Genomic DNA, 16,949 nt, shown 5'->3' with positions numbered 1-16,949 from the left:
AGGGCTGTCCCTTGTTCAACAGGACTGCAATAAATAGGCTTGCGCTGAACATGTTTTTTGCCTACTGCTTAAATCACAAAAACAAGGTTTTTGGTATTTTTGGAGACTGAAGCTTCTCCATGTTTAGTCCTTGGAATGTAAAATCCATGTAAATATAAGATCTTATTTTCTTTAAAGGCCTTGATCCTATTACAGCAGTATAATATTTTTCTTAGCAATCAAACCCTACATAGAGAACTAAACTTTTGCTTTAATTCCAGTAATTATCCATAGTCATCCAGCAGTCATTGACAACCATTTCCCTTTATTCAATAATATAAAAATGCTCAGTTGAGGGAATGAAAAATTTAAATAGACTTTATTTAGGTATGGGAACAACACATTCTGTCAGAGAGAAGACTACTACTTTGTAGTGTAGGGTTCTTGCTTGCAGTTCTCAGTCCCAAATGGTTTACTTTAGCCAGATCATTTTGTCCCCAATATCTGCATTGTAGCCCTTTGTATATTTTCTTCCAGGTAGCTGCTCAGAAGAAAGTAGAAACACAGGTATTGCCAGAAAATATACCTTTGTATGAACTACGCCAAAATACATATGCAAATTATCCAAACAAATTCTTAAAGAAGAACTAAACCCCCCTGAGATATAACAGCCCACTCAACTGCCCTTGATCTACCCCTTTTAAATCTCCCTCCCAGCACAGTGTATTACCTATATTAGCGCTCCTATTTGGAATCCTGAAAGCAAGAAGCAGAGCAACTCAGCAGAGTCCATCGGCGCCATCTTCTGTCCATTTGTATCCTATTCGTGTCTGTTCGATGACTAAGTATTTTTTACTTTACGGTTGAATTCTCCTTTGGTTGTAAACTACCCATTTAGGGGGAGACATATCTTGGTGGAGTACTGTATACATGAATCTGCAATGCCAAATACTATATCCCTCTACAACAAGCCCTGGTGCCAACAGAAAATTAGATAGAAAACCATGCCCAGTTACCATACCACCACCATGTGACCAAGTCCAAAGATCAGGCATACCCTTCCCTGAGTGCTCTATTATCCATCCATTATTCCTGTTTTTATATACAGTGGTGTGAAAAACTATTTGCCCCCTTCCTGATTTCTTATTCTTTTGCATGTTTGTCACACTTAAATGTTTCTGCTCATCAAAAACCGTTAACTATTAGTCAAAGATAACATAATTGAACACAAAATGCAGTTTTTAAATGAAGGTTTACGTTATTATGGGAGAAAAAAAACTCCAAATCTACATGGGCCTGTGTGAAAAAGTGATTGCCCCCCTTGTTAAAAAATAACTTAACTGTGGTTTATCACACCTGAGTTCAATTTCAAAGGTTATAAAGCCATTTCTAAAGCTTTGGGACTCCAGCGAACCACAGTGAGAGCCATTATCCACAAATGGCAAAAACATGGAACAGTGGTGAACCTTCCCAGGGGTGGCCGGCCGACCGAAATTACCCCAAGAGCGCAGAGACAACTCATCCGAGAGGCCACAAAAGACCCCAGGACAAGATCTAAAGAACTGCAGGCCTCACTTGCCTCAATTAAGGTCAGTGTTCACGACTCCACCATAAGAAAGAGACTGGGCAAAACCGGTCTGCATGGCAGATTTCCAAGGCGCAAACCACTTTTAAGCAAAAAGAACATTAAGGCTCGTCTCAATTTTGCTAAAAAACATCTCAATGATTGCCAAGACTTTTGGGAAAATACCTTGTGGACCGACGAGACAAAAGTTGAACTTTTTGGAAGGTGCGCGTCCCCTTACATCTGGCGTAAAAGTAACACAGCATTTCAGAAAAAGAACATCATACCAACAGTAAAATATGGTGGTGGTAGTGTGATGGTCTGGGGTTGTTCTGCTGCTTCAGGACCTGGAAGACTTGCTGTGATAGATGGAACCATGAATTCTACTGTCTACCAAAAAATCCTGAAGGAGAATGTCCGGCCATCTGTTCGTCAACTCAAGCTGAAGCGATCTTGGGTGCTGCAGCAGGACAATGACCCAAAACACACCAGCAAATCCACCTCTGAATGGCTGAAGAAAAACAAAATGAAGACTTTGGAGTGGCCTAGTCAAAGTCCTGACCTGAATCCTATTGAGATGTTGTGGCATGACCTTAAAAAGGCGGTTCATGCTAGAAAACCCTCAAATAAAGCTGAATTACAACAATTCTGCAAAGATGAGTGGGCCAAAATTCCTCCAGAGCGCTGTAAAAGACTCGTTGCAAGTTATCGCAAACGCTTGATTGCAGATATTGCTGCTAAGGGTGGCCCAACCAGTTATTAGGTTCAGGGGGCAATTACTTTTTCACACAGGTTTGGATTTCTTTTCTCCCTAAATAATAAAAACCCATTTAAAACACTCATTTAAAAACTGCATTTTGTGTTTACTTGTGTTATCTTTGACTAATAGTTAAATGTGTTTGATGATCAGAAACATTTTGTGTGACAAACATGCAAAAGAATAAGAAATCAGGAAGGGGGCAAATAGTTTTTCACACCACTGTATGAAATGAAAACAACTGCCCCTGGAATATGTTTTTTTCCTAATTAAAAAGAACCCAAGCCTACGGACTCATTTGGTCACCCTTTATAAAAAGCTTTGAGGAAACAATTCTTACCGATCGGTACTGATAGTAGGCTGAATCATACTCTGATGCACCGATTGTGATTTCTGGGATGTAACTAGGCACAGTTATCAGACTGGCAACTTTGTCTTTGTCCTCCACACTGGAAAAAAAATGGATCATAAAAGTAAATGCATCACACATCAGTTGCTCAGGTGCTAGAAGCAATACACTGCCAAAATTTGCACACAGAAAAGGGTACCATCCATCTTTCCAAAATCGTATTGCCAATAAATTTATGGATTACCACTAAGGGAATCCAAGGCTGAAGTTTGGTCCATCTACTTTATGACTTTGCTTAAATTAATGGTGGTAGAATAAGTAACCATTAAAGGAGAAGGAACATTTAAATCACTGGGCCGTACAGGTTTCCTCCTCAGCAATTATGTAGAAGGCATATGCAGTCAAGGATTCTTGGGGAAAATCTTGCACATGTGGCCCGGATAAGAAGATGATTGTTGTTGCGTGGTGATCCTCAAATAATACCCTGGCATTTTTTTTTGAAGAAAAGGAGCACCAGCCCAGGTGTCATGCCAGAGTAGTACTATGCTGGCATTGTAAAGGGTTAACACTGGAGTCCTTTGGTTTTGATGCCTTAATTAGACATTTCCACACTATGTAAAGGTGTTATACATATGTGCCTTATGAGACAATTCAGAGTCACACCATTTGGCAAGCAAGGTGGGCCAGTCAGCTCTTTCATCAGTTGATCAAAAAGAAAGTAGCTGGGAGCCTAAGCTGCAGGGGGGAAAGCTAGTAGAAAAATATGGATTATAGGAAGGGATCCATATCTCCTCTGTCATAGGGTTCAGATCCTCATAGCTCACATATTAGTTATGAGGAGGTCACATGTTTCCTAATGATACCAAACAGGGCCAGCCTATACCCACTAGTTAGAAGGGATGGTTCCTGAGGGACTGGAACATGATACACCCCAGGCCCAGACTGGAAATTTGTGGGTTCTGGCAAATGCCAGAGGGGCTGTTATAAGGTGCCATAGAAAGTCAGTATTTAGAGGGCTGGGTCTCTGTGTACCTGAAATGTCAGGGCCTATTTTAATTCTCAGTCCGGACCTGATACACCCCTTATGTTTGGTATCATTTTGATCGCCCACATATGGATCACAGCATGCCCATATTTTCACTATAATATTGGGTACTGGCAAGTACCAATATTATATTGGAGAATCTGGACTGAAACTAACAACCCCCTACAAGGGGTAGTAAATGACATGTTCCTCGGCACTCCTACCTCATGTATAAGATAGAGAGGAGAATGTCCCAGCAGGCAATAAAAAGGTGACACAAAAATAGGAACAAAGGCACACTCACTTCAATGCTTCTGCAAAAACTCCCGAAATCTAAGTTTAAATTTTAATGTCCCGGTCTCTGATGTTAAGAGTCTGGCAGCTCAATAACTCAGGTGCAGACCCTGAACGGTTACAATTTTGCATCAACTCTAATAGCTGCCTTTAATGAAACCCAGAGATTCTGCTAAGCAAGGACAAAGATAAGAAATGTATCCACTGAACGTATCAATTTAGAACAGTTTAGATTTTGGTCCCCAACCTTTTTTAACCCATGAGCCACGTTCAGATGTAAAAAAGGTTTGAGAGCAACACAAACATGCATAGTTCCTGAGGTGCCAAATAAGGGCTGTGTTTGGCTTTTTGAAAACCCCTATGAGGACTGGCAGCTGGTTTTCAATCAACCAAAACTTGCCTCCAAGCCAGGAATTCAATAATAAGCACCTGCTTTGAGGCCATTGGGAGCAACATCCAAGGGGTTGGTGAACAACATGTTGCTCTCAAGCCACTGGTTGGGACCATCAGTTTAGAGAATCGGCAAGCCCCCTCCCAGAACTGCTTTATAAGGTGGAAAATTTGATTTACACTTCAATATTACGCATAGAAAATAGAAAGTCAATGAAAAAAGTCTATTAGTTGAAACCAACTGAACTGAAAAAAAATTGTTGGAAGGTGAACAACCCCTTTAAATCTAACCTAAGTATAGGACTGTACCCTACTAAGTACTGACAGCAGTACAGTTAAAAGGCTTGTAAAGCCAATAATGACATTTTGGAGAAAGAAAGCAAATGTAATTTTAGTAGTCAGGACCAGCAGTGAAAAGGATAGCAAAGGACAGTCTGACAGTGTATTTAATGGTAATTATTTTTGTTGCATTACATAAAATGTTATATTTGGGTATGGCATAAATGTTATATTTGGGTATGGCATTCCTTTAAACACTGCACTGTTCAAGTCTCAGAAGGATTTTAATTCCATTTCCAATTTTGCAACTAAAGTCATGGCTTATGATTTACTTTGGGCATTTGTGCAAACACCAGCTTCACTATTTTTTGGCACACAACTCTTATATTTCAAAAATACTCCTAGAGGTAAGAGATGCAATACACAAATATTACTACTGCATGCAACTGAATCACATTTACTGCTGGCCTACCCCTGTATCGCTCACAGGATAGAGACTTCATTACATACAGGCAGTAGCATCATCCACTGATAAACCCCACTTACAACATGCGCAGATGATGATAGGTGACGTCATTCTGTTCTGTCCATGGGCTCTTGTCAAACTTCAGGTATTCAATGTCTTCAACTACCTAAAGGGATAAGAGTAGAATGTATTGGGACAGGAAGCCATGAAGAACATGTGGAGGGGGAGTGGGAACATGAGTAAATTATGCAGGGGTAAAACTGGCAGGTACCAGGCAGAATGGGAGTTATGTTCATGCCAATGACAATGCTGGTCTTATTTTTTCTTATATCTATGAATGAACGGAGAGAATTGACTTGTCTAATTTAGTATCTTTACTAGTGCTACAAAAAATTAATGCCACTCGCCATTCTCCTACAGAGATCATACACAAATTGTAAGTCTCTATTTGCCTTACCTTCTCTACATCCTGCGCCTCATTCCCAGTGTACTTCAGAATCTCAGAATTCCCTTACGTCCCTGTACGGCAGCAACCATGAGATTTATTCTTTGCAACCTGCTATGTAGGACAATGAAGAGAAAAGGTTAATTAACCCCACCCATAAATAGGCACTCCCCCTAGAAATCACCAGTGTTTTTTTGTCCTACCTGCGTAGGAGAGTGAAGGTTTGTTGTCCGTTACTAATTCATGAGGCCCCTTCAGGCGGAGGTTCTCCTCAGATGGGATCGCCAGCCTTCTTCCTTGGAGAAGAAGTTTTTTCTCAGCAGAGAGACGAGACACCGGCTTCAATGGTGGCTTCAGGATCTCAATCTTACACAGGGATTATCTTTCCAACAGATGAATTGGTTAGTTCTCACAACAGATGCTTCCCAATCAGGATGGGGGGCCCATCTGAACCAATTAACAGCACAAGGTGTCTGGAGTCCAATGGAAAGGACTATGTCATCAAACTTCAGAGAAATGAGAGCAGTCTTCAAGGCAATCTTGGCGTTAGAACGACATCTCAGAGGGAAACATCTGAAAATCATGTCAGACAATTCTACCACAGTGGCATATATAAACAAGCAAGGGGGAACCAGAGCTCCCTTATTGAGCAAGGAGATACGGAAGATTATGGAGTGGGCAGAGACCAATATACCCAGTATTATGGCTGTGCACATAAAGGGAGAGAACAACATCTTAGCAGATCATCTAAGCAGAAATGCATTCAGACCGGGGGAATGGTCTCTGAATCAAGAAATATTCTTGAAAATTACGAGACGCTGGGGACTTCCAGCTATAGATTTAATGGCGACCAGGAAAAATCGCAAGCTGAGAACGTTCTGTTCCCTGAACAGGCAGGATCACCCAGATTTCCTAGACGCGATGTCAATCAGGTGGAGTTTTCACCAGGTCTACATATTCCCACCAATTTCCATGATCCTCAGGGTCATTCAGAAGATCAAGGAGGAACAAGTGAAGACCATCTTGATAACACCTTTCTGGCCAAGGAGAGTCTGGTTCTCACTGTTGATGAGGATGGCCAGGAAGGAATATTGGGTCCTTCCTCAAGTTCCGAAACTCCTGACTCAAGGTCCAATTGTTTGCCACGACCTCCCCAGACTTCGGCTAACGGCCTGGAATCTGATAGGTCCCTTTTAGAGTCACAGGATATTTCCCCGGAGGTAATTAATATCCTTGTACAATCTAGAAGAGATTCTACAAATAAGATCTATAGCAGGATCTGGAAAGTATTTAGAGCCTGGTGTAGCGGGAAAAAGGTTGCAAGCGACCAGCCTTCAATTCCTAACTTGTTAAAATTTCTTCAAGAAGGTTTCGACAAGGGATTAGCAGTTAATACAATCAAAGTTCAGATCTCAGCTCTTTCTGCTTTTTGGGGTAAATCCCTTGCTTCAATTCCACTTATCAAAAGGTTTGTAAAGGCCATATCTAAGATTCGACCTAAGATTTTTCAACCCCTTCCTTCTTGGGATTTGGCACTTGTCCTTAAGAATCTTTGTGTTTCCCCTTATGAGCCATTGGAGAGTTGTTCTATAAAATGTTTATCTTTCAAAGCTCTTTTTCTAGTGGCCATCACTTCAGCCAAACGTATTGGAGAATTGCAAGCTCTGTCATCCAAAGAACCGTACTTGGTTTTCCTTCAAGATCGGGTAGTTTTGAAACCTCTTCCTTTCTTCAGACCTAAAGTGGCATCCTTATCCAATACTAACCAAGAGATCATATTACCCTATATTAATCAAGAGACTCAAGAAAAGGACGATCAGCTTCAGTTTCTTGATGTGGGAAGAAGTCTAAAAATATATGTGAATCGCACCAAGGAGTTTCGTAAAGACGAAAATCTATTCATCAGTTTTGCAGGGAAGAATAAAGGTCTAAAGGCTTCTAAACCATCTTTGGCAAGGTGGATTAAAGAGACGATTCAGATGGCATATATCAAGGAAGATCGTCTTCCTCCATTCCAGATTGCAGCTCATTCGACAAGAAAAATGTCCACGTCATGGGCAGAAGTCGCAGGAGTATCTATGGATAATATCTGCAAAGCAGCAACATGGAGTAACCCAAACACTTTTGTGCGACACTATAGGGTGGACATCTTAGCTGCTCAGGAAGCTTCCTTTGGCAGTAGGATCCTCCAGAGGGTGATATAACCTTGGAACCCACCCTTATTGCTCGCTAACTCTCATGGTTGCTGCCGTACAGGGACGTAAGGGAATGAGTAAATTTATACTTACCGTAATTTACTTTTCCCTTAGTCCCTACGGCAGCAAGAATTCCCCGCCCAAATAATAAAAGATATTAAGCATTAGGTGTTTTCTCATTATTTCACTGGTGATTTCTAGGGGGAGTGCCTATTTATGGGTGGGGTTAATTAACCTTTTCTCTTCATTGTCCTACATAGCAGGTTGCAAAGAATAAATCTCATGGTTGCTGCCGTAGGGACTAAGGGAAAAGTAAATTACGGTAAGTATAAATTTACTCATTCTCACTGACAACAGAAGAGACTGTCAGAATGCAAAATAAGGGAAACAGGAGAAATAACCAAAACACATCTTCATTTTGCTCACCTTATCTGTGGAAGGAAAGATTCTTTATAGGTGTTTTCAATACTCTGAAGGTATGGCAAGGCAACTTTTTTTTCAGAAGTCTACCACAAAACAAGGCACAACAAGAGATATAACTTATACTTACAAATGGCTAAACAACAGTCTTAATGGGACATAAATAATTCAGAGAGAACACCAATATATGGATACTGTGAAATTAAAACTAGAAGAAAAAAATCACTTAATTTCACAGCACATTTTACTTTTCCTAAGAAACAGGGGACAAGCTGTGTATGTCACCATGTCAGTAAATGTCTGCATTCTCTGTAGCACAGAATACAGCCAGTGACATAGAAGAACAAAGGAGGATGTAACATTATAATAAATGTTGTTATAGTAAGCATAAGGGAGATCGGGGCAATCTGGACAAGGGAGGCTAGAAATACACAGCAACAATAAAATGAAAAACATTCTGTCTACTGTGCCCTCCCCATCAGGTGGTGATAATAAGACTGTGCTGCCAGCCTTTAGCCAGTAAACCAAGGGAAATTAAAATTGACTCAATAGCAAGTATAAGGAAGGGGACATTGCCTTTAAAGCTGAAATTTGAGAAAAGTACAATGTAAAAAAGAAACATATATTACAAATATTTATATTTATATTTAGAGTGCTTTAAAAGGTAGAATCCTACAAAGAGGCATAGAGTAGGCAAAAAGATGAAAACATAGAGGTGGGCTGTAATGAAAAATTTTTCATAGAGGTATTTACATGTCCTCTCTCCAAGATTTTCTTGTGCACTTCAGCAGCAGGAACATCCACATAGATAACCAGGTGAGGAGGCAAAAACTCATCAATACTGTTACCTTTGATTTCATTGTAATGATCAATACCTGAAGAAGATCAAACAAACATATGTAAACTTATGTATACAGCCAGACAGAAAATCCTTAGAATATTGTATAAAACTTTATGAAGTAAACATACGTATATGGAGTTGGAATGCAACATAACCACAGTTTTGTATTCAGCCAAATTCTAAATCCACCACATAAATTTGGCAAAATAATAAACTGAATCCAGACTTTAATGGAAAACTTAACCCTAAAAATGAATATGGCTAGAAATGCCATATATACTGAACCAGCTTAAAGGTTCAGCATCTCTATATTAATAATGATCCAGGCCTTCTAAGCTGTCACAGGAGTTTCCCCATCTTGGGTTTTATTAGGAGTGTCTATGACACGCACATGCTCAGTGGGCTTTGAGCAGCTGCTGAAAAGCTAAGCTTAGGGTTGTCGCAAATCATCAAGCAGATTTGTGAAAACGGATTATTAAATTCTGATACAAATTACGCTGGTTTCTGAGCATACCAATAATTATTTACTAATCAGATTCAGTATCCTGTGAGTTGGTGCCTAAGCTCAGTAACTGAAAGGAGCACAGAGCATGTGCACGACTTTCAGTTTCAGCATTTGACGGTTAAAAAACATATATTTAAACTATTCTTAAACTGTATAAAATGCATCAAAGCCTGAAGGAAAAAAATAGCTATTTTAGGGCTACAGCTCTTGCATCAGAGTATGCTGGGGGGTGTCATATAAGGAGTTATTTACAACTGGAAACTACATTAATAACTTTATGAGGTGCTTGGATGATTTCTTGAGCAAGCACAATATCAAAGGTTAGTGTAATATAATCTACAATTAGTACTGTAAAATTTAAGGACATTAAGTTACCGAGGAGTTCCATGACAATACGGGGCATGGAACTCCGAGGCGATTTCTAATATCCTCATATTTTTCCAACAGGGGGTACTTTATTTATTGTAAAACACAAGTTTGAGTTTGTTTCAAGTTTTCAGTGAGTCATGCGACAGAAATGACATCACTTAGCTCCAATTAAAACTGATGACATCACTAAGCACCGTTTATAAGGCTATAATTTACAGGATATTCATGGCTCTTGTATTATATATAATTTATATATTTGAGTGTATAGATGCACTGAGGTTCATTCAGAGACGTTGTCAACCCAACTTAACTATGGTAAGGCAGTGTGCAACACACGGCACAATGCTCTATTCTTCTGCATACTGCTTTGCTCTCTACTTCATTTGCTTCTGGTGTCTGCAATCTGTTTCTGCGCACAGGAGACCTGCATGCTGCCTGTGTTCTGAAGACTGCAGAAACACACAGGAACAGAGCACAGCCAAACCAAGAGCAGAAGTTCTCTATGTATGAGCACCAAGGGGCAAACTCTTGCACCCCTTTAATGCCCCTGCACTTCTGCCTAGAGTCTAAGTAAATAGCCCCTACTGTTTTGAACTGGCAATTTTTCTAATTCCATGAGAAAAATGCCCCTGGATCCAGGATTCTTGAACATTTATCAAAGCAGCATGTGAGTAAATGGGTTTCATGTTTTACAACTTTACTTACACTGCTTGCGGATGTATCCATTCTTATACATTGCTTCCAGGAACACAAAGTCACTGAATGGAGAACGTTCCAGTACTGCTCCCTGCCCTGAGAGATAGAAGAGTTAACATCTGCTGAACAGTTATTCTTATTAATAAGACTGCCCCTACTGAATAAAAATCATTTTATGCCTATATAATTACATGGAAAGAAATTAAATGAGAGTATGTCTATGAAGGTTTTAATTCATCCAGGTCATGGTATATCTAGTAGAAGTAAATCTAGAGCAACTGGACTTGCTGATTAATCATTGAAGACGTTTCACTACTCATCCGAGCAGCTACTTCAGTTTAACTGACTGCTAAGGGAAATCCTCGGCATATATACATTTTCAATAATCCAATGTCAGTGGAGCAGTGTAACTATCCAATGAGGTGACAAGCCAAATTCACAGCAGTTGTGAATGATATATAGTTACTGTGATAGAATTACTATTGTGTCATGCAACTCAAAGAGGCACTTTCACAAGTAACACCTGTCTGAGACCCCTTAGATATCTATGAATTTATCTTGCATTTATTGCAATACCTGTACTCAGAAGATGCTCCAAAGCATCGGAATACTGCATGAGGCGCACACTATACATCCAGGACTGCAAACGATATGAGTTTCCATCAGGACATTTCGGGTCATCATAAAATTTGTCCAGGCTGCAATTTCCACTAAACTTTGACGGCAGGATGCTTCCATCTCCAGTTGTTTTGTCTAAGTAATGTTCATCTGCTTCAGGAAAGTATCGCATACCTGGGGATGGTAGCAAAGCATCCAGCACAGCTCAGTTACAGCTCATTCATCTTAGTTTATCACAGCAATGAAAACATTTTTAACTATCAATAAACAACACCAACAAAAAAGTATATGAACATGGAATAGTCCAAAAAAAATCATGAAAACAGATATTTACAGAATATTATGTAGGATTTCAAAGAGGGTGTTGCTAGATGATACATCTCAGAGGTTTAAGACATTAGCACAGGCACATGACCATTACCTGTTACTTACATTGAAGTTTATAATTGGCCAAAGAGCCTGAATGCTGCTCCAACAGCTTGAAAATGCCAACTCAGTATAGGGGGCACTATACCTGTTAAAGGGTCTTCTGCCTACCGCAAGTCTGAGTTCACTCTCCCCTCCCTTACCACTCCTATGGCCTTTGCTGTGCTCCCCTCCCTCCCCACTGGAGGTGGTTTTGGCTGGCTGTCTCGGGTGCTTGGTCAGCTTGGCCTGGCCCTGCTGTACCCCTTCCCAAAGCTGACCCCCACCCTAACCCACCCAAAACCGTTAGACAAACATATGAAGTTGGCAGCACAGGCACATATAAAAGCGAAATTTTACTAAATTAAATACTTATAAAATACTATGTAAAAGACTTTTGCTTTTTATCTCACCAAGTCTGTCTGCCAGTTTCTTTGCTATTTGTCCCTTGCCAGATGCCAAGTTTCCATCAACTGTAATAATCTTGCTGTTTGGCCCGAATCGTTTGGTGGTTCTTTCTCCCAGTACATATGCCCAGTAGCCATAGAGCAGGCTGTGCCTGGAGCTGACATGAATCTGGGCCTGTAATAAGTTAAAAATCAAGGTGAGAATCAAAAACCCTTTTAAAATTTCAATGAATGGTGCATATACATAAGAGGCATAACATAAACACACTGCAAGCTGCTATTACTGCCAATATTCTGTAGAGTTTCAGGGGGGAAAGCAAAATAAATTACAGGTATGGGACCTGTTTTCCAGAATGCCGGGGACCGGGGGTATTCCACATAAAGGATCTTTCTGTAATTTGGATCTTCATACCTCAAGTCTACTAGAAAATCATACAAACCTTAAATGAACCAAATAGGCTGGTTTTGCTTCCAATAAGGATTAATTATATTTTAGTTTGAATCAAGCACAGGCGACTGTTTTATTATTACAGGAAAACATTTTTAAAAATTTGGATTATTTGGATAAATGGGGTCTATGGGAGACCACCATTCCGTAATTCTGAACTTTCTGGATAACGGATCCTATACCTGTACTCTTCTTTCTAAAAGGAAAATAGCATCCCTATACCCTCAATGTTCCATTGAATTACACATGGCCACAGGATATGCACACAGTTAGAGAGATATTTGCCAATGTTGACACACCATCCCTACTCAAATCAAACACACAAAACACTTCTTGTCAATCTGTTAAGCACATCTTATGGACTAAACTCATTGGCCTTCTATCCAAGTCTGGCACTCATCTTCCTATAAAAATACATGTTCCAGCCCAAGGTCCTTTCTTGCAGTGCATATACAAATATAAATCAGTGGAGGGCACTCCAGAATTTTACTCAAAAAGTTCCTTTAGATATAGGTGCAGTAAGCCCAAAAAGCCCCCATATAAGGCCATAAAGTACATTCAAACAAGGTGGTATTGAAAAATGTATTGTATCTGCACAATGGTACAGCAATAGTACAATAATATATCATATGTGTAAACCCACTAGACAATTTATATCATACAAAACAGTTCAATAGGCATAGCATAGGAATATAAATACTGTACATACCACCTTAGTGCCACCACCTTTTTTTGCAGAGTACCACACCACTGTGCCCATCCCTTGAACCAATATAAGCTGAGCAGTTAAACATGGCAGTAACACACAAGAAAGTACACCAGGCTAGAGTGGAGAGGAGTGTTGACCTAATTTTAGTCACTAGGAGAGGCCTAACATATTGGTTCTCTGTAGGTCATTTGTATCCCATATTAACAGTAAATGAGAAGATCGTTCATTCAATTGATTTCTGACAAAAGGTGGCAAGATCCCTGATCTTCCCAGTCAGCAACAAGCAGTGGGCTCGGGCATATTTACAAATCCGTAATTCAGTAATTAAGTACAAATCTAATGTTAGCTGGAGCAGTAGTAAATTGGGCTACTCATTTAGAAAACCCCGCACTTCACAATTCCTTGCTACATTGAGATAAGTTTCTACATTTAAGCTGCCTATTTTCTTCTTCTTTTACCCCCTTGTGTATCCTATTGCACATTTCCTCTCACAAATCTAACATTTTAATGATAAACACTTGTCTCCACCTCACATCCTTTTAGGGATGCACCAAATACACTATTTTGGATTTGGCCGAACCCACGAATCCTTCGTAAAAGATTCGGCCAAATACCGAACCAGATCCTATTTTGCATATGCAAATTAGGATTCAGTTTGGCCGGGCAGGACGATTCAGAATCCTGGATTCAGTGCATCCCTACATCTTTTATTTATATAGTGCCAGCATCAGTTTATCACAACTTTCTACTGCTAAATTTAAAGGTGAAGGAAAGGTTAAATCACTGGGAGGGTTCCTATATGTTAGAAGAAAGATGCATGATGCTTGCTCAGAAGTATCCCAGACTGTTGTAGTTACCTGCTATCAGCCTGCCCTGCAATGCTGTGCACACACTTTCATATTCTACTCCAACCTTGTAGTTGCCCCATTGATACACCCAACCTTGGCATTAAAGAGGAGACCTCCAAACTTTATCCATCTATCTATCCATCCATCTATATCTATCCATCTATATCTATCTAAAAACCGAGGTAATGAAGATGTATCAAAGGGGTGGTTCAGCTTTAAGGTAACTTTTATTATGTTATAGAATGGCCAATTCTAAGCAACTTTTCAATTGGTTTTCATTATTTATTTTTTATAGTTTTATAGTTATTTGTCTTTTTCTTCTGATTATTTGCAGCTTTCAAATGGGTGTGGCTGACTCCCTTCTAAAAACAAATGCTCTGTAAGGCTACAAATGTATTGTTACTGTTACTTTTTATCACTCATCCTTCTATTCAGACTCTCTCCTATTCATATTCCAGTCTCTTATTCAAATCAATGCATGGTTGCTAGGGGAATTTGGACCCTTGTTACCAGATTGCAAATTGAAGGGCTGCTATATAAAAGTTAAATAACTCAAAAACCACAAATAATAAAAAATGAAAACCGATTGCAAATTGTCTGAGAATATCACCCTCTGCATCATACTAAAAGTTATTTCAAAGGTGAACAACCCCTTTAATTATGCCAAAAACATACATTTGGTAACATTTACAGTGCCCCTACAGTGAAAATCGGCAAGTCAACTCAAATTCAATGGGGATGTTAGACAATTTCAGTGAATATAATCACTTATCTTAGACCCCGGCCTGGTGTTCAAATTTGCTAAAAGTGCAGCAGCCCAGAGTACTATCCACTGAGCAGCACACCTCTGCCAGTGCCCTGCAAGTATACTTAGCTGTCCTGAACAGCCAACATTCCCAGTAGAGAAAAATTTCACAGTTAAAGTTTTGAATTCTACTCTATTGTGCAAGTGCAATATTTAGACAGAGGATCCCTGGGACATTTGCAGAGATGATAAATAGAACATCAAAAGAAAAAATACCTAGATGGGAATTCCACTGTATTTGTGCAATCTTGCTTTATGTTCTTTGTTCCTTCTGTAGCGGTCACAATACAACTAAACAACAGCATGCTTTCATATCTGATAACCAATGCAATATCATGAAACCGGGGGGGGGGGGGGCACAGTGTGACAGATTTATGGAGGGTTTTATCCCATTAACACTACCTATATAGAATAATAATTTGCTGAATATAACATACAGGGGGAAAAACACATGTGCGAGTTTTAAAGTCTTATGTACAAGAGAACTCCCTCCCCACTGGCTTCAACAGACTCCCAAAAGGTGTCACTACTCCTAAGTCTTATACTTAGAGTACCTAAGTCAAATTGCAGAACTGGGCAGCAGCATTAGTTGCTGCTAGATTTGGCTACCCGTTAGGAGCTTCCCGGCAGTGATCATCATGCACACTTAAAGCCCTAAACATGCTTTTCTGTTCTCATCTATGTTCCTGCATGAGATTAATTCAAAATATCTGGACTTAATGACAAAGAAGCAGCTACAAAACTGGCAAGACCGCTCAGCTTTAAGTTAAAATGTGAATATGAATCTGTGAAGTATTATATATATATATATATATATATATATATATATATATATAAAATTAAATACTTCACAGATTCAATTGTGACGTGTCCTAGTGTAATAAAATTTGTGTTTATGTATTAGCATGCACCCTAGAGGGAACACTGCCATCTTGCTATTCTTCTAATATGGGCTCTAAGGGGGTGCAATGGCATCCCTTAGTACTCAAAGAGCACTTATGTCCTGGGTGATCAAAATCTGGTGGACTGTGCAAAAAGCAATGTCAGGAGGTGCAGCTCAGTCCAGTCAAGGACAGTTCCCAAATGCGGGCTGCACTATCTGGCTCTCTGCACCTTGCACATCTCAACAACGTGCAAGGTAGTGGGGGTAATGACTACATGCCCCACCATTACAGCGCTGACTAATATAGTCAGCGTTGTATTAGTGAGGGGAGTCCCAGGTCTCTGTGCCCCAAAAGAAAGAGCAGAGGCCTGCAGCTACCTATACAATGTATGATGATGCAGCCTGCAAGTCTTAACTGCTGTCTTTTTTTACACTTGCAGGCTGCATCTTCCATTGTAAATGAGCCCTAATAAGTTGTCTTTATGAAAACTAAAAATGCCACACAGTTTCTTGTGTTTCAATGTTCATGTTGTGGTAATGAAAGATGCAGCACAAATCATTCAGATTGCGAGTGATAGTGTGAATATATTTGCATGCAATCTGTATGCTCAGTGTATACACCTTTCCACTATACAGTGTAGTGCTGAGGAATACGTTGGTGCTGTGTGTGTGTGTGTATGATAATATTACCTTCACACAGACTATTGGAGACATATTATTGCAAGCCTAATATAATTCTTGCCAAAACATTAGTACACCTTCTGCCACACATGGAATATATCCCTACTCTTGTAGACAGGCTCAACATACATTCAATGTCAACTACCATAACTCACACAATGTCACCCATTAATACAAACAGGCCATAAAAGTGAATCTTTCCAGCAGCCCTCCGGCCCAGCCTGCCGTGCTTACCACTCTTCCGGAGCATATTTTGCCTGTGAGCCTCAGGCCTCGGGACGCTGCACTTGAAAACATGTCTCCGTCCTTCCCGTGACAACCTGCGCCGGGACATTCGGCGCACAAGATGACGTCACCCAGCACAGGCAAACCACGTGACCAATGGCTGTCAGCAAATAGCTGTCAGCCAGTGTGGATTCTAAGACGTGACAGTACCATTTTCAGCCTATAGATGGCGTTCGAGCACGGGAAGGCGACTCCAAGCTTGTGCATAGTATTTTATTAATCACATGCAGCTGCAGTCAGGGCCGGTCTTACCAACTGCGGGGCCCAATTGGAACGATTTTGGTGGG

At 40.1% G+C, this 16,949-nt stretch overlaps 1 protein-coding gene across 2 annotated transcripts; it reads right to left on the bottom strand.

Moving 5' to 3' along the window:
- Window positions 1–341: 341 nt before the first annotated feature.
- Window positions 342–16,808, bottom strand: ndufa10.L (NADH:ubiquinone oxidoreductase subunit A10 L homeolog). Of its 2 annotated transcripts, none has more exons than XM_041575706.1 (11): window positions 16,612–16,808; window positions 12,010–12,178; window positions 11,150–11,365; window positions 10,583–10,669; window positions 8,916–9,037; window positions 8,168–8,248; window positions 5,751–5,913; window positions 5,560–5,612; window positions 5,183–5,268; window positions 2,641–2,749; window positions 342–520 (listed from the first exon to the last, which is right to left on the bottom strand). In XM_041575706.1, exons 1-11 carry the CDS (start codon window positions 16,672–16,674, stop codon window positions 452–454), a joined length of 1,218 nt encoding a protein of 405 aa, XP_041431640.1. In that variant the 5' UTR covers window positions 16,675–16,808; the 3' UTR covers window positions 342–451.
- Window positions 16,809–16,949: the final 141 nt, after the last annotated feature.

This window comes from Xenopus laevis, chromosome 9_10L, assembly GCF_017654675.1.
Source record: "Xenopus laevis strain J_2021 chromosome 9_10L, Xenopus_laevis_v10.1, whole genome shotgun sequence".
Taxonomy (NCBI): domain Eukaryota; kingdom Metazoa; phylum Chordata; class Amphibia; order Anura; family Pipidae; genus Xenopus; species Xenopus laevis.
This window is presented reverse-complemented; position numbering and strand designations above follow the sequence as displayed.